At 36.3% G+C, this 19,461-nt stretch overlaps 1 protein-coding gene across 8 annotated transcripts in view; it reads right to left on the bottom strand.

Moving 5' to 3' along the window:
* The window catches only part of EYA4 (EYA transcriptional coactivator and phosphatase 4), a 144,933-nt gene that overhangs the window by 65,110 nt on the left and 60,362 nt on the right, over positions 1–19,461 (bottom strand). For all 8 annotated transcript variants that reach the window (XM_065680843.1, XM_065680842.1, XM_065680841.1 and 5 more), the window contains exon 3: positions 5,573–5,622. In XM_065680843.1, the coding sequence (XP_065536915.1) occupies positions 5,573–5,622 (50 nt within the window). The remainder of the gene's footprint in view (positions 1–5,572; positions 5,623–19,461) is intronic.

Below are 19,461 nucleotides of genomic sequence, written 5' to 3' on the forward strand. Positions count from 1 at the left end.
GCAAATGAATATGAAGGTAGTGCTGGTCTCACTCTCCTAGTAAGGTACGCAGAACTGGTATGCAGAGGGTCAACTGTGCTCAAACTATCATGGGAAAGGCATGACAGCTTCATCACAGAATCTGTCGGATGCCAGTAAAGTTTGGGTTTGGGTGGAGAAGTTACAATGTTAGATCTGGTAAATATAGATAATTACATGATATTAAAATAAAGCCAATACATAACTGAAAGAATCAAGCATTATTATCATCACCCTGAGATAAGACTGCAAAGGGTTTGTTGAGGGAATTAGTCAGTGAAAAAGAAATCTCAGGGGTATTTTGCACAGTCCAAACTGCTAAAAATGAGAGGGTTTTGATGATCTGTTGTCTAGCATAAGATGCAGAAGATAACTGTTATTTTCCCTTTAATTTTTGTTAAACATACAGATGGCCATGGAAGCACTGTTCAGCAGTGCACTCATGCAGTATTAGCATAGCTCAGATACAGTAAGTATATATTTACAACAGTGTCCCCACATTGAACAGAAAAAAAAACATGGTCAATTAACTGAATATGAAAACTGTGGTAGCTCTCACTGACATTCAATACCATCTATTTACTTGCAAATGCATTGATGACAGTAATTGTCTCTGGACAGGTACATGCAATCTACATCCCGAACGAGATAAAACCAACAAAATGAGACCAGTGAGAAAATGTGGAAGTCTATTTCTCATTCAGAAGTTTTAAGAAAGACTTTTAAGATGAAGAAACAGAAATAGGAATTCATCTTTTAAATCTTACTATCTGGTGCACTTCTAAGCAGTGTGGGTGTGGAAGAACAGGACAGCAATCATCTGGTGAACAGCTGTAATCTACACTAAAGGCCTCATTGAAACCTGTATTAAATTGAAATATTGGAGACTTTTTTAAACACATTAAAAAGTCCCTCTGTGCTCTTTTGAACAGCCTGTTTATCTGGTAACTGCGTCTGTACATATGATTCAGTATTTACCAGTGATCATCACCAGTGAGTATGTAGTTGAGTAATACACAGGAACTTTGTCTAGCTGGTACTAATACAATAGCTATAATGGCTCTGATTACACTCTTCTTACAGCATCTGATAAAGCTTTAAAAGGGAGGATTTGCTGAAGAGTGGCTTATTTTCTCTTTCTTTTGTTTTTAGAAATAATAAAAAGTATATAAAGGAAAAGATGACAGGAAGAATGGATATAGCTTGAGACACTAGATCCACAGGTTTATAGCAAAAATTATTCAACAAGAATAGAGGGCTTCTTACTCTGTAGGACCTGCTTCAACTTACCAATATAAAGGTCCACTGCCTTTCTGTGAATACAAAAGTGATGTCTTTTTGGCACCACTGCGTATTTTCACAAGTTAGTCAGCTAATTTTCATCCCAAGATTACAAAAAATACTTGTCAGAAATTTCAAGTTTTCCCGTTTTCCCCCATAGATATCATTTTCATAATATAAAGATTATGGTTTCAAGAGGGAAAGTATATGAAATGTATGGCCATTTTCCAGGAAAAAAAGAAACTGTGTTTCAACTGTCAGTAAAATCTTCTCATTCTTCTGCAGACTCTTGTATCCTCTCCAAAGGGTAAAAAAGCATGATTTCCCCTTCCACTCCCTCTGTAGGCAGTGGACTTTGAAGAAGTAGCAGAAGACCCTGCTAATTTTCCATTTGCGGGGACTTCCTCTCCTTTCCCTCATTTCTTTCCTCCCCGTTTCATTTTATAGCCCAGAAAACCCGTATTTATTGTCAGATCTCAATTCCTGATGTGACTTTGGTCTTACAGCAGAGCCTCTGGCTGGCCTGGTGGGAAAGAGGATTTGGGGGTAGCAGACATATACTTATCGAGCAGTCTGTTGTAAAGAAAGATGCTGCCCTGGGATACATGGCTGAAGCGAACATAGTGTAGCTGAGTGTGAGCAGAAGTCTGGAACTTGGTATTTATCATTTTTCCAGAATTCAAAATCACATATAATTCTAGTGTTTAACTCCTTTCCACACTGGGTGGGAGAGGGGGCGGGGGACAGGGGCAGGGGGAGGGGTTTGCAAATTTGCAGGTAACAAAAATCAGAATTAAAATGGCTTATTTAATTATCCATATAAAAAGGGAGCTCATTAATAACTGCAAACAAGGTAAATCTACTAGATTTCAGCAATTCTTGTACAACATTAAATTTCATGCTGGAGCAATTCAGCATGCTTGGAATTTTTACCATTTGAACGTATATCTGTCATACAAGAAAATTAATAGCAATGTATGTTTATAGTCTCTGTACACAGGAATTTATCTTCCTAAACTCACTAGTGAATTTGATGCAGGGCCAGCATGCTGGACCACCACCCATGCAGGTTGCCCATCTCAACCAGACCTGTAGTAAGGCAGCTGGCAAGTCCCTCTTTACTACCTCTGTCTCACACACCATCAGCTCCAGGAAGGTGTAAGCATTTTGCATGACTGGTTGGCTATGCAGACTTGAGGGTGAATTTGATTTTTATTACAAAATTATGAAGAAAAAAATGCCATAATATTGACACAGGCACAAACCCACCATGATTCAGTATAATACCACCATTTAGGGATAGTAACTAAACATCTGAGAATAAAAGCACAACCAGTTCATAGGGATTTGGTAAATAACTCACAAGAATGACAATCTGTAAGACAAAATAGTGTCTGAATCAAAATTTGTGACAGAGATACTGAAAAGTTATGCATATTTCCTTTTGTGTTAACAATTCACCTATCCACCATGACTTCAATTAACTATGGTTCCCTCTCTATCTGTGCAGTTTGCCTGTCTGTTGATACAACCATTTTCTATAAATAAGTGCTGGCAAGCTTGACTTTTACTGCATGTATAGCTGGATACTTCTGAAACACATTTTTTGATATACTGCGTAGATCTGTAAATACCCTTAAAAAGAAATTTACTAGTCACATCTGCAGTTTGAATGTTTCTTTCTAAAAGACAAACCAAGGCCAAACAAGACAAAGAATCTGCTGATACACACATGTCACTCCAAGAATTCTCCTGACAAAGTTCCCACACCCAATTTAATTACTTCCCTACTGTAAAAACACTTTCCATCTGCATTTATTGTAATAGTTTCAAATCCAAAACCAACAGACTATAAAGCTAGCTAAATAAATGAATGATATTGGCCTTAGGTCCCAAGCCAGGAGCTATTCTGTAAGGCTGTGTGTCTCCAGCATTCATTTTTGTGCTGATGTTTCATTTTATGTGCAATGTTTTCACTTAAGCCTTGTTTAGAGAAGAATTACCTTGCTCCAGGCTCTCAAGTTTTACGCGCCGCGCGGTGCCCTCTAGCGCCGCTTCAGACAAAGCTCTGACAGCGATTACGCCGCAAAACCAGTCAAATCACGGATTCGCATCTGACCAAAACCAGTCCCACTGCAGGCTGTATGCACAGCACTGCACCCACTCAGTTCAGGAACATTAATTCCAACTGTAGCTGATATAGCCTCAGACTGCGGCTGTGGAGCTCAAAATGAAAAGCATCTTTGCTTGAAAACACACCCTAAAAAATAAATAAAATTGAACTACCAGATTTAGCCACCAGGTTGACTATTTGTAGTCTGGGTTCCCTTTAGCACTCAGGAGGAAAAAAGTATCCCATTCCTCAGAGATGGTATGAATAATTTAACTACAGCTCATAATAACCACAAATTGACTATGAAAGAACTTGTGAAAGGATTTTCCTAATTAATTCTGATTGGGATTTCAGTGTGTTTCCTTAACACTTATAATTGGCAGAAGCCTTTATGTCAGGATCCTGAATTTGAGAACGTTCTATAAAACTCTATTTTTATTTTTTTTTCCCTTGTGGAGCTACTCTGAGAGGGCTTAGCTCAGTTATAGCTATTATACATGCTGCCTGATAATATCCCCTCCTTAAAAGGATAATGCAAAGGAGATGTTCAAAATAGTATTTCTCACTTTGATATGTAAACATTTAGTGGTGGACTTGGCAGTCCTGGGATAACAGCTGGACTTTATGACCTTAAAGGCCTTTTCCAATCTAGTTGATTCTATGATTCTATGATACGCAGAAATAATGACAGTACATTGTATTCCGGGTCCTCAGGTTTGTTGCAATATCATACTCTGATGAAATTAATCAAACTATGGACTTCATAATTTTTAAAGACCTGAGATAAACCAGTCTTATTTGCACAGGCAAGACATTTAAATCTATGCACATGCACAAGTGTTTTGCTAAATTAACATTCTCCATGCCATCAAAGTATTTGGAAAGAGTGTGCGCTTTATAATAAATTTTAATCCAAAGCAGCAGCACAGCAGATACATTTTTTCATTTAGAAGTTATTAAACAAGGACTGACAGGCAAAACATGACTCCACTGAAGTCCAGGGCAAAACTGCTATTGACTTCATTGGAAGTGCACCGGGACATCAAATTTTGTATTCCCTTATATACGTTCAGTTCATAGAGAACTAAATGAAAGGCTGTGATAACAACTGACATAAGCTAACCAAAGAAATTCAGATGGTACACAGCACAGCTCAAGCCATAGATACTATACAGGCCTTGGACATTGCAGGTGACACCCAGAGGGTCCTACTGCAACAGAGGCACAAATACATGGTGAAGGATGGGACTGGGAGGGAAACCTTGTATTACTTTGCTTTTCTGAGCTTTAATCACAATGTTAGTGTGATGTCAGATTTGTTTTGGGGCTCTCCACTCACAATTAAAGCATCTGAGTTTCAGTGAATCTTAAAATAGGTCTTCTAAACAAAAGCAAGATGAAGATAGACAAAAAGCACTACAAACCACTGGAAACTGAAGAAAGTAATATGTTGTAGCTCAATAGCTTACTAATTAACAGCCAGATGTATTCTTAATGTCAAATTTAAACTAATTACTACTTCACCTGCTCAACTTTATCCATACACATATATACGTGTGGAAAATAGGGAAGGTAAATCCATTTCCTTTTACCCATGTACATGAAATTAAAAAAGACTATGTTTGTAAAGTTTCTTTTTAAAGTATGTATGGCCTTGTCCCAACTTACAAACATAGAGGCATGTTTTTATAGGTGAAAACTAAGAAGTTTTGATAAAGTTGGATTTGCTCCAATAAGGACTGAATTGCCGACACTGAAAATACACTACATTATCAATAAACTTCAAGACTCAGATATGCAGAAAAGGGATAAAAAAAGAAAGTGAGATTTGATTACACAGATTTCCCTACACTATTTAATAGTTTATGGTTTTTTTAAATGAGAATGACGATTCAGTGCTATGGCACCATCCAAAACTCGAAAACCTAAATGCTAGCCCTCACCTTTAACTGGGAAAAAGGGGGGAAAAAACCCCTTCCAGAGTGAAATCAATTAAAATTCATCCATCCATCCATCCATCCATCCATCCATCCATCCATCCATCCATCCTTTATAAAACATGTCTCTCGTGCTCTTGCTGCTATGGAGCTGCAGTAGAGCTCCGCCTCGCACCCCGCCACCACGCTGCAGCGAGTCAGTGTTTGCCCTCTTGTACCATACCTGGGATTCTGCGGCTCTGAAGCATCTGACTCTGTACACGGTTTCTTTACCTGCAAAAGCAAATGAGTGCCAGTTACTTTCACTTGAAACACAACTTCCTCGCTCACAGTTCATGCACTTACAGCGCTTAAAGTGGATCCAGCTCTGTTCACCGTGATCTCTATAAAATACTTCCCGCATTTTACAGCAGCAGTATGCAGTACTAAACAGTGTGTTTCATTATTATCCCATGAACAGCTGCCAACTACACTTCCCCAGGCTCCATTAGTATGTAAAATGTTCGGCTAAAATAGCTTGGGAGTAGTCTAACTGGGAACAAAGAAACCAAAGAATCAGGTTCCCCACTTTGAAACGAGAAAGCCATACTGTTCTCAGCTCAGTGAAGAAATGTTTTCCCAATTGATAGAGCTTCTGTTTCCTGCTAAAGCTCACAATAATAAACACCAGATTCTGGGGCAAAGCGCAACGTTAGCTAAATAAGTCATATGTTAATTTTCATTTTGTGAATCTGCTAACTGTATGTTAACTGTATTTTCCTATTGCATCAATGAACACATACACCATTTTCACCCATAATTCCAATATATAATTACATAAAAGGTATTTCAACTCCCAATTTAATCTTTACAATACATTGCTGTAGGCTAATTAAAGCTGAAAAAAATCCAACACTTTCAAATAAAAAGAGAAAAATGTCCTCTTGCAGACTAGGTATCTCCTTGGGATCTTCAAGATATCCTGCAAAAATTTAATTGTACCTTTTGGAAATATAAATTTCCTGTACTTTCAGCAGAGAAAAATATACTTTCCTCAACTGTGTGCTAAAGCAGAATCCAGGGCTGTGTGGGAGGTTTCAAAACTTCATTGTTTAAAGCTACCTAGAAACATCCTAGTCACTCAGACTCCCTTGATGTGACTAACACAATATAAAGAATAAATATAAAGAATAAATATAAATGTTATTTATAAGTGTTCAATGACAATTTTTGTTAATACTTTGCATCACGATTTCTTCTATGCCTTTTTGCTACTTTAAAGGCATTTCAAACAAAACAAATTTCAGCTGTAACTCACTTCTATTGAAGTCACCTGCAAAATACTCATCAACTCCAACAGAAAAAGGATTAGGCTAATGCTAAGTATTTTCCCTAAATACTTCAGCTGAATGCCACGCAGCAAGATGCACAGATGTCTGCGTACAAGCATGGTTCAGCAGATGGTCATTTTTGTTGTTCACTTGCATTCTAGATACTGAAAAAAACATAGAACTACAGAATGGTTTGGGCTGGAAGGGATATTAAAGATCATCTAGTTCCAGCCTCCCTGCAACAGACAGGGATGAGTTTGCAAGTTCACCCTTAGTAAATTATATATACATATATACGTATAAAAATTACACTTAAAACTTTGACCAAGACTTTCAACAGTTAAACAGATTTCTATAGATACCTCCCTCAAACATTCTGTTTCATCACCACTAATTTTGCTCTTCTTGGATTGTTTCTTCGCTGTTCTTACTGTGCTATTCAATGGACTTGGTAGTTGAAATATGCTACAGAGGTGTGAAGGTGCAGCAACTCAGCACGAGAGTGAAGGCTCACAAACTCCAAAACTCACAGGCACTATTTCATAACATTTATATGCAAGCTTCACTGCTGTAGCTTTATGTTAATTACATTGTTACTAAAGTAATATTAGATCTGAAATACAGTAAAATACTTGAGATCCAAGCACATGATCAAATATCAAGAAAAATTCCCACAGTGTCTGTTAATACACAAACAAGAGAAATACTCATTCAAATTAGTGTACCAAGTGTCAGCATCACAGGCCACTGTTCAAAAAACAAATTTAAAATCATTCAAAAAGACTGGAATTGAAACATTCCTTGAGAGGAAGTGTGTACTTTCAGAAACAGATTGTTTCAACAGAGTTACAGGAGGACTTGGACAGAAAAAGAATCTTTTAATTTTACACATGAAATATAATTGAAAATAATTAAAAATATAATGTATTGAGAAGTATCAACTCTAATTATAAAAAAGAAAGCATTACATACAATTAAATCATATAATTAATTAAAATATAAATATATCTAATTTATTTAAATCCTAGTAAAGCTGCATTTTCTTGGTCCCTTTAGCATATAGTCACTTCCAGGCTATTTTTGTTATCTCTTTACTGTTAAATTTACTGGCATTTATGAATTTCTTTCCAATTCCTTTGCCATTTGTGGGTCTGCCACCAATAGACAGGTTGCCTGTTACATTTAAACTGGTTAGGAAAGATAGGAAAGTTCAGGTTAGGAACTTTCAGGTTAGGAAAGCTCAACCACTGTCTTCAATCAGTTGCCAGAGAGTCTGACAGTGACCCAGCACATCCGAACACCCTGATTTTGCAAAGTGATGGCACGTCCAGTGGTGGGGGTTGCCACAGAAACCCAAAGATAATTCAAACATATACTAATGCTATCTCAGTACTTTTAACACACACAATATATAAGAGCCTTGGTTTTTATAGGGAAAGATGAGTTCACCCAGTTAAGCAATAGCTGAGTACTTACAGATGAGTTGTCCTATCCCTACTCCCACTACTACTGCATCTTGCCTTTACCAACTTTACAAAGTAATGGCTGAAAGATTACGCTCTACCTGTGTAAAAAAAGTCAAATTTTGGTATAACGTAAAAGGGAGTAGCAGAAAAGTCATGGAGCAATTGTACCAAAAACATGCTACGGACTTGAGAAAAAAAAAAAAAAAAGGTATTGCATTCAAGAATACTGCAATGAAAACAAGGTTTGGTTGTTCTGTTTGTTTTGTCGTGTTTTGTTTTTTTTTTTTTTTTTTCAATAGGAATATTTCAGGTTTTCAGCTTGGTTTATAGATGAACATTCTCTGAGGAAATGTACAGCATAAGCACATGGTACAGACATGTCTTTTCCTCTGAGACTAAATGTAAACTTCACTGTATATGTTCAGTGTCCCTCTTTGAGAGAAAAGATTTAATAAATAAAAAAGTTATTTCTTAAAGGAGGAACAGGCATGTGATTTTCTTTCAAGTCGCCATATGGAATGAACACCACTGGTCTTTAAGGCTACTCAAGTAGCAATACACATTTTGTTATAACTAAAATTACACCACCCTTGAAAGTGAACAGAAAATCACTAAGAAAACTTTTGATCAAAGACTAAATATTTCCTTTGTCTTAAGATGTGCTGTTTTCCTTCTTAATCTGCCTTGTTGACTGTTATCAAAATAATTAACTTACACTTACACCACATTTACTTACATTCTCATGTTAGATGCTATAAAAAGAACCTTTTTCTTTACTCTTGCTCCTACCGAGTCAACATTTTAAGCATGTGCCTTAATCTTTGCCTTGGTTCATCAGATTTCAAATATGAACTCAGTTATAAGTGTCACACTATGAGGGTACTGTGGAAATGATGCATTTATTAAGCACTGAAGGACTTTGATTCAGGTATACTAGAAATATTTACATGACAAATGATTTTATATTAAGTATGGACTTTGGATGCTTCATGTTTAACAACTACAGACTGAGGAACATAAAAAGAAAAATCTAACTGCACATTTGCTGAAAAAAGGAGACGACCCCTTGAAAGCCTAGTATGTCATCAAATAAGATCTGCACCATAATGCGAAAGAGACTGGGTTTCCACAGGCCATATTAATTCTGGCATTTCCTTGCTTCTGATGTTTTCCTTTGCAACATTAACATCCTTTTAACATGATTTTATTGGATGTTATTACACTACATGTTAAACCATGAACTGGTCCTGCTCTATGAGGTGTTACCATACACATGCTCATGGTATTAAACTCATAATGCAACACAGGTGAGAAATCCCTTCTAACATTTAAAATAAGCACAGCTGAAAAATCTTGCAACATCAGCAGTAAATTTTTCTGGCAATGAATTTTCTGAGCTCCCCCATCTACTGAATTAAATATGGCCTTGGGCATCCCTCCCAGATTGGTAGGCATGCAACAGGGTTGAGTAGAGCATACAATGCTTTGGGCCTGAAGGAAGTAGTTCTGCATGGTGGAGCTATGGAAGCTCTAACACTAAGGAGACAAGAATGAAAAGCAAAAGAAGAGGGAAAAGAACTTTTTGCAGACACAAAGATATCGCAAAGCACGTCTACGTGCTTCCTCAGCCTGTGCTAATACCACTTCTGATTGATCTGCACAACCTGGATGCAAATGACAGCATATTACCCTGGTGAAAGCTCATCAGCTTCTACTCACTGCCCAGAGAGGGGATCATGTCTGTGTAGTGGCCCCAGGACAGGACGGGGCATTCAGTGGAACAGTTTGATGGAAATACATGAGAAGAATATGGCTCAGGATGTCTGTGACACTGCTATGAGTAGTAAAGAAAACTTTTCCTTCAAACATCTTTTAGATGCTGACCTTGACACTGTTTACATATAGTTTTATAACCATCTTGACAACAAAAACCTTAGCACCGAGGCTGTCTGCACAATGCTTAGTATAATAAAGACTTTCTTTGCTACCATGACACTTTTCATGGCTACCATAAAACAAATAATGACGTTATCTTGATCTACAAACACAGGGCAAGGGGTAGTTTAAAGATACAGTGCCAGGATTGTAAAAGAATTGTAGCCATTCAGAAAATGTATATAATTTTAAACTGATTTTTTAAAAAAATACACAAAAATTACTGAGAATGAAGCAGGTTCTTGACTGCTAAATTCAAATAATACTATAGCTATATACGGCCCATCAAGGCAAAATCTCAGGGAAGATTCTGCAAAATCAAACAAATGCTGAAGACACCTAGAGAAAGATCTGAAAAGAATTCTAAATAATCCCAAATTCCCTATTCTTCCCAGTGAATCATTATTATGCTACACTTCCATAGGTCTCATAAGGATTTCAGTTACTTAAACCTAATAATAACAATAAACTTATATAATTATGTAAGTTTATATATGATTATGTATCAACAGTTTGTATGAAAAAGTAATATGAAATGAAATTAAAATAAGTATGAAAATGTAATACTATATAGTTACCATCCATTTTTAAGTAGGTTTCTGACTTAGCTAAAAATCCAAACACTGATGCTACCATTGAGTGAAGACCCTGAAGCACTAGAAAACTGGGGTTTTTTTCCCTGATTTTTCACAGTGCAGACACTGTGCATAGCTGTATTTTAACTGAATCATATCCTGAATTAGATTTATCATATCTTGGCAGATCTGAATATATGAGTTCTAATCACAGTGGAAGAATGAAGATAAACATGCTATAGGAATCAACTTAATTTCAAATTCACTATTAAAGTTGTTTTGCTTTTAGTTTGGGTTTTTTGTTGTTTTTTTAATGTTTATACGAACTTGTCTTCAGTGAAAATAAGTTTTCCAGTTATCACTTGAACTAGGTTTGACTATTCAATAGACTTCCATTTTCTTATTAATGAAATTGTTATGCCGTCAACTCAAATTGACAACTTTTATCAAAACAGATAAACTTTTTTAATGAAATTAATGTAAATTATTTACAAGTTTTGAGTATGGAAGCAGATTGCTGAAATTGGTGTTTATATTTTAGGCAGCACAATAGATGAAACTTCATATTTAAAGACATGTTTCCATGCCTTTAGAAATGTAAGAAATAACAACACTACGTGAGGGCTTCAACCGCACAGCACAGCACAGGTACAAGGGGAAGGAAATTGGAACAGGGGAAGCCACTCCTATTCCATTATAATTTTGTTCTCTTTTCCATGCACATCTTTCCTAAGATAGACATATGCATGATGAAATGTATCATTGCTACCCTCCTGTCTCCTGCACCTCTCCCCAGACTAATACAGGAGTATCTCTGGGCTGCAACACTATGTGGCATACATCTAACTTTCAATGAAAAATAATCCAGAAGGGATACATCCAGTATGAAATACCTGCAGTTTAGGCATCTAAATCTACCTAGGCTTGTCACCCCAGGCTTTCTTTACATCTAACAGAAAGTTGCAGATGTATTTCACCAGACCTGGAGTAGTCATCTACTTCAGACAGAGAGGAATTAGGCCAAAATTAACTGTGAATAATGGCTGCTATTCTCTGCTGACTGCTGAAGAAGACAGGTAGTGGGGAAAATATTGAGGAAATGGAACTGGTGCTGCCAGAGAGTGAGGGACTGCCCATTGCCACCACACAGCCTGTGCATCTCAATCCATCTTCTATGAAATTCTCTTTGTCTGCAACACTGACTACAGCATGAGGAGAGATGGTTGCTGCTAAAGTTTCACGCTTTAGAGCCTCAGCTCCTTTGAACCAGTCTTTGACTATTCATTTTCAGAAGTTGCTATCATTTATAAAGCACATACCGGTATGCTAAATGCTTTTACTTTTTGAGATGACACTCTTCATCACTCCCACAACGTCTTAGATTTTCTGCATAAACCTTTGCAGAGAATAGTGTGGATGAAACTTTGACAAAAAACAGTCTCCAGATAAGCCAAGAGGCTGCAAACCAGTCCCAAGTTTCCCTAGATCTTATTTCACCAGGCTGGAATGATGAGCGGTGACACTCTAGAGCTCTTGCCAGTGTGCACGGTACACACGCGGTAAAATAACCAGGGGTTTAATCAATCCAGATAAATGCCTTTTTGATACTTATAGGGAGACCATAATGATTGTTTCTTTCAGGAATACTGCACAGTCTTATCATTGACAAAAGCCTCTGTGCTACTTAAATCAGAAAAAATTATCCAATATAAAATTGTGTTTCTATTGAAAAGTTTTACAGAAGGAGGTGGCATTAAGGTGTATTTATGACACAAACTGATAACATCTGAGACAGCTTTAACTCTGTTTTCTCATTTGTATGCTATCTTTTGGGACAAAACTTAACTTGGTACTTTCTTGACAGTGGAAGGGTTTCCTACATGTTTGTTTTTGCAGCGTGATTCATGGGGTCACTCAGTTCAGAGCTCTAAGCTTCTTTCAAGTCTTTTATACCTGCAAACATTTTTAAAACACATTTTAAATTGTCTTTGGCATAAGTGCACTTTTAAAAATATCGGAAGGTGTGACAGTCAAGTCATATTTTAAGCAACTGGAACCTGTAAGGTACTATACACTACATTTTGTAACGCATTTTTACATGCACTGTGGGAAAAACTGGCATTCTTTTTTTCTTTTTGTTTGTTTGTGTACGATGAAAGAAGGAAATATGCTTTCCTTTAACTGGTGGGGCAGGCAGGGCAAATGCCACACCACAATAGGACTTTTTGTTTCAGCCTGGGTTACCTAATAGCTCAGAGCTCACAGAACACTTTCCCCTGCCCTGGTGGGAGGATGGGCCATCAGCCTGGCTCCCTTCCCAGAAAGAAAGAAAGAAAAGGAGTCAGCTCCCCATTCAGCAGTTGCAAAGGCAGCAAAACTCCACCAGCCTGGAGCTCATTTATTGTCCAAGTCAGATTCAGGAAGAAATACTAAAGCAGAAAAAGCACTGGAAATCTCTCTTTCTTTTTTTCTCTCTCTCCCTCCCTCTCTCCCTCTAAAACCCTTTCCTCCACACACACACCTTCCCTCCCCTCCCAAAGACAAACTCTTGGCCTTTTTTTCTGCCTTTTCAAGTCAGCAGTATGTCTCAGTGCATCTGAATCTGCAAGCATACCCTTGGTGCCTCCCTGGTATCTCCAAACTGGAAATCACTTAGGAGATACTGTTCTTAATCTAGACATGGAAAAAATGTTTACTGTTTTTACTCCAGTTATGGTCCCATGATCTCCTCCAGATTTGTTGCAATCACACAACTGTTATTAGTTTTAAGTGTTTGCTTTTAAAATCTCAGCATTCCCAGATACCGTTGATCTCTTTTCAGGAGAAAATCATAGAGGGATGTAGGAAAAGAGCCACACTGTGCAACGGTGTCTAGCATTAATCTTGTGATTCCCCAGCTCCTAAGAAAAATCATAATCAAATTAGGTGTTATCTAAACTGCTTTGCAGTTCTTATTTAATATTCAAAGGAATAGCAAGTCGTCTCCCATTCCACGCATAGAATTCAGTGCCCCCTGAGAAAACCTGAACTGATTTTCTTTCCTCCCGCTTTTCAAAACTAACCAGGGCCAACAAATGCAAGGGGAAAAAAAGTAAACTTTGAAGCTGAAATTTAAAGCAATGAAAGTCAGGAAGTTCAAAAGTTAATGTTCCTATGGCTGTGTTAACTTGGCCATGTTGCAAATACATCATGCAAATACTTCAAGCTATTTTGTTAAAGGCATATAGTACTGTGCCATAAAGCATAATAAAACATGCTGTTTTCTTTTCATGTGGAAACCATCTTGTACGAGCAACAGTACAGTGTATTTCTGCTGCTAACACTGATTTCTCTACCACAAGTCAAGCATCTCTGCCACAAGATGCTTCTCTGTTCTGAAAATGCTGGTGCCTTACTGGGATCTAGCTCTCCCTTAGCTCAACCAAGAGCTTACCTACAGACCTCCCCAGGAACAAAGGGCAACTTTCTCTCCTGACAGATTTCCCTTACCAGAAGAATTATCCCCTTTAAGATCAAAAAACACTTGTCACAGCTTTTCCAGCCCTCACTTAGAGAAAATACAAACAAATCACCTTGTTGGTCATCTCCTCCTTTCTGTTCTATTCTAGTTTCTACCTAGGAGTATACTGATACCCAAGAGCAGTAAACATGATCACCCATCCATCAAGTCCTCATCCTCACCACAGATGATGAAACTATCTATTAAGAAGGATTCATGTCACTTCTGTGTCTTTTGGATCCTTCATCTCTCAGGAAAGACAACTGTATTCAGTGTAGAGTGCTGCATGCAAGAGAGTACCATAAAGATGATAAAATATAACTGATTTATTCACAGATCAAAAAAGATCATCTACCCTCTCTGTTAAAGCAATTCAGTCCTACATCCGGATCTGAACTCAGACTGTGTGTGGACTAAAATGACAACTTCAATTAAATGATCTTGCAAGTGTCCACAGGGTAGTTTTGCTGTGATCAGGCTTCAGGAAAGGGGAGGCCTGACTGTAGCTACAGGCAAGGATCACTCCAGACTGTGGGCTTTTTCATTGTCAGCTGAAGTCTGGAATGTTTGACAGAAAGAAAAAGGAAAATTACTGCTCTAAATGGATTTTTTTTTTTTTTTTTTTTTTTTTTTTGTCAGAGGGGACACCAGTCATTCATTGCCCTCCTTCACAGTCCTGAAAGGCAAGAGTACCTGGAGGTACTGGGCACATGTACTGAGGTCTGGGAATGCAAACAGGCAATTTGTGACTAACGCAATAACTGCAGAATATTATCCAATCCTGCCTAGGATGCCATCGCCATGCTTCAACAGCAGCGAGGGTAACAGCAACAGCTATCTGAGGTTATGTTGTATCCAGTTCTTTACCAAAAGACACTCCCTGAGCTAAAGTTGTCAAGCTTCAAGAAGCCTACAAAGATCTAAGGTTAAGTCTAAATAAGAACATGGTGGTTAGGCCCATTATCTTCAATTAAACAATTCAGAATGAAGTAAGTATATGAATATGTCTTTGTAGGATGGGAGGCTCAATTAAATGCCAAAAAGCAACAGGTGGACAGAGCAAAAGACAGGTTGAAGGGAGGATGAACAATGTAATATGAGAAGGTAACATGAACACGATTTCAACTCAGCACCTGCCTACCCATTATCAGCTCACAGAGTCCTAGTAATGTAGGCATTACGGAAGATGGGAGTTAGATGGAGGCCATGTTAAAACAGTATTAAATTAAATTAAAGACAAATAAACAAACAACACAAAAAACAAAGTAAACCAAACCAACAACAACAGAAAAACAACACACAAACTACCAACAAAATAATCTGTTCTGCTATTCCCCGGCAGTTTTTCTCCTTGTAGCAGATTGTAGATATTCAGCCATAAACATCTGAAGTTTCAACAGATAATATCCATGAATCTGAAGATGAACAAATAACTTTGTCTATGAAAATAGCCCAAGATGAAGTCATCCGCTAATTGTACAATACTAGTATATTTTGTACAATGCACTGAGGCTATTCCAATAAAACCACCTACTTAAGATGCATATAAATGCCTATGTTACAAATTAAAACCAAGAGTGTGCACAAAACTGAGGAAAAAGTGGAAGTAGAAGGTAATAAGCAGTTGCACATTACATTCCACCTTGAAAATTGCCAAGTAAGTCACCTGTACATCTACAGCGAACAGCTGTTCTTTTTCTTCAGTTTCATACATATCTGTTCCTCTTCATTACTGAAGCTAATTTGTTTAGCATTGTAGCAATAATTTCTAGCAGCTGTTGCAACATTAATAAACTACATCAGATAACCAAAAACTCTGGCAACCTACTTCTGTTAGAGTAAGGATGCAAAAAATTCTTTGTAGCTCAAACTACTTGCTGGTCAAAATAAAATAATCAGTTCTTTATAGCCCAGATGTTGTCTAACTCGTGAAAAAATAATTTGTTAGAGGAAAGATAAAATGACACACAATGTTGCAGTATAAAATCTCACAAATAGATATAATTTAAAGACATCTTCACATGCTTTTGTGATGTCATGTAACCAAATTTAGTTTGTTTCTAGTTAGTTTTCAGTGTCTCTAGAACAGTTCAATAAAATTGAAGAAAATGTTGCTAAGAAATTAGTTTTTTGGTTGCGCTTGGTTGGGTTTTTTTCAGAGTAGAAAAAAAATGAAGAATTTATCTGAGGCAATCCACAGGTAAAATACTTTCTAAGAAATACATGGGGAAGTATAATACACATAATGTACACATTGCTACTATATAGTAGTAAGCAGCACAGAAGCAAAATCCTATTTAGTGAGACTAGTTTGTATATGTATGATTTACATTTAATTATTGAAATGTTAATGAAAAGGTAAAGTTCAGAAGCATTTACAACACAGCATTCAATAAAAATCCTATTAATATCATAGTATGAAAATATTGAGAGAAATTTATCATAAAAGGATAAATTATTAATTTTTTCTATGCACAGGGATACATGTTTGTTTGGACACTAATAACAAAGCCAGCCACAGTTAGAAAACACATTAAAAATATTTTCCTTTTTTTTTAATTTGTTTTATGCTGTAATTCTTAACATTAGCCAGAATAGCTGCATTTACAGTATAACGTACGTAAATAAATCTCAAACCATCATCCAGCAATATTCTTCCGTTATTAGTCAATGGGGACAATATCAGAGGCAGTATAGCTCTTACATGCCACAAGGAAGTACCTCTTGACAGATCATATTTCAGCTCATATATAAGTCCATTTTGCCTTTTTTTTCAGGTTTGAAAACTTGACTGGTTTATCCCAGTATACTACTTTAGCATATCCAAGTAATTTTTCAGAGTTTTTATTAACACTACTGTATTCAAATACATCATTTTAATATATTTAAAAGTATCTTTTACTTTTTACAATTTCTATAAGCAAAGTAGTTAAACTGGGTTTCCAGAGGCAATTAATTGATGGGTTGGGTTTGTTGTTTTTTTCAAATTCATACCATTTTGTTTATATTTGCAGTCCTCCAGTAAATTTTTCAGCCAACAGGCAATTACTTGGAATAAGGAGTTCTCCCAATTTATTTTGGATGGTTTTATACACACATCTCAAGCATTAAATAAAAAAACTCTCTGGTTGAGGAAAATGTTAACAACCAAGATTCTCTAAACTTTGAAAGCATTCAAAACAAAACAAAAAAAGACAGCTTCATAGTGAAGGATTAATTTCATCTACCAAGGTCAATGGTCAGAAATAACAATAAAGAATATTGCAACACATTTGCAGTGCTTTCTCCCACAAGAGTCTGTGCATTTGCCCCTATTTCAGAAAAAGCAAGTGTCCTTTGTCTTCTTTTTAACGTGCCAAGTCTCCTGCATCTTTTGACTCTCCCTCCCTTCTGTCCTGTCTCCCCAGCCTGATCTTGGAATGTTTCGGCCATGAGGTTAAGAAAGATTCCCCCATTTATCACAACCTGCCAAGCACAACAGGGTCACAGTCCCAGCCCCAGTCCTACTGCTTAACTAATCCAGCCTCAACACAGGCATGAAACTTCAAAGATTTTTTGCCACAGGCAAAAATTAGTCCTTATTTGCTTTAAAATCCAAGTATCAATCAAGTTAAACTGTGCTTCAGTGGAGCTAACATTTTGAACATTTAGAGCAACATGCACATTTGGTTCTTAGCTGCACCTCTAATTGAATGCAGAACTCACCTGGAATAGCAGTACGAATACTTTAAGTACAGCAAAAAACTCCAGTGAGATAATTCATTTTATCGAGAAAATCCTTAATAAAAAGACCATTCAAACATGCATGCAAACACACAAGAATATGTTTTTGTGCATGTGTGCAAATAAAGATATACAATACATACAGAATCTCTGTATTAAATCAGCTCAGATAATTTTACACTCCAAAGGTTTTATTATCAGTTATACCAGATGATCAGCCACAGTTACATATTTGTAAAGCTCACTTAATGACTTTTAAATATTCCTGAAATTAATTTTGAAGAACAATTAAAGATTTGTTATGAGAATACACAGAGAACTTTGCTTCAATATTTAGGAAGTAAATTTTCAATAGTCTCTAGCTAAAATAACGTGTAAATTCTACTCTTCTGGGATACTGCCTACCACTTTTTGTTAAATCCTATGCAAACAATAAGATGATTATGTTTTTTTTTTAACCAATTGAGGTTCTTCAATATCTCTTTTTAAATGCACTGTTTTGGGGCTACAATGGGATTACATTTAAAATTAGCTTTAAGTAAAATCTTAATTTTCCTACAGATCTTTATTTATAATTGAACACTGTTTAATCACTTAATAATTCAGGGTAATGATTAAATATTTCATAGAGTAGAGAAATAAACCACATAGACATTATGTTTCCTGTTAAACTATTACGGAAAAGTGCCTTTTTTTTTTTTTTTTTTGCCTTTTTAAAGAATAACTTAAAAGATTTCATAAAATGAAACTAGAAAGTAAGCAGCATGTCAACTAGAGCATTAAACTCTACAAACTGCTCAAATACCTTTTATACATTAATGTCATAGAGCCATGCTCATTTTATTTAAAAATACTGAAATCATACATCATGCTAAAATTTTAATCCCTTGCAAATAATATTTACTAAATAAATTTTGCAATTCAAAGTTTAAAACTGACTAAAGTGCTACTAATTTCCGATAATCTCCCCAAGTAAACATAACTTCAATAAAGTTTACGTATTGCTACTTGCAAAAAAAACAACAGAAAACAAAAGATTAAAAAGATAGGTAAGCATGTGAATGAGACAGTACATAGTGGTTTTTCATTTGCTTCCTTTATTTCACAGTATACTCAGACATTTTATCAAAATACTACTGGAAAATAACCTTGGCTTCTAATCTCTGTAACAGATTAATTAGCTTCCCTGTATGCACACTCTAACATGCTTCCATGACCACAAAAACATGCAGATATTTCCCCAAAGACAAATTCAAGTTCTTTCACCTGATATTACCCACTTTCATACAAGGTTGATGCTACTTAATTTTCCTTACTATTTAGCAAGCTATACTAAGCACTTAAACAAGTCTAAAATCATCCCAGAAAAATGCTTTAGCAAGAATTATATTTTTAGTTCAGGAATTAAAATTCAGGAATTCCAGAATTCAATTTAATTTAAGTCCAGGATTAAAATTTAATTCTTGCTTAATACACCATTTTTTAAATTATGTTTGGTTTACTTTAAAAGAAATTACAATGGCACAAATTGTAGTGAGACAGTTAAAAGATGAAATGTATTTGAGAAAATAGTGAACAGTCCAAGAAAAGAAACATGTAACTGA

Source organism: Lathamus discolor, chromosome 5 (genome assembly GCF_037157495.1).
Source record: "Lathamus discolor isolate bLatDis1 chromosome 5, bLatDis1.hap1, whole genome shotgun sequence".
Taxonomy (NCBI): Eukaryota; Metazoa; Chordata; class Aves; order Psittaciformes; family Psittacidae; genus Lathamus; species Lathamus discolor.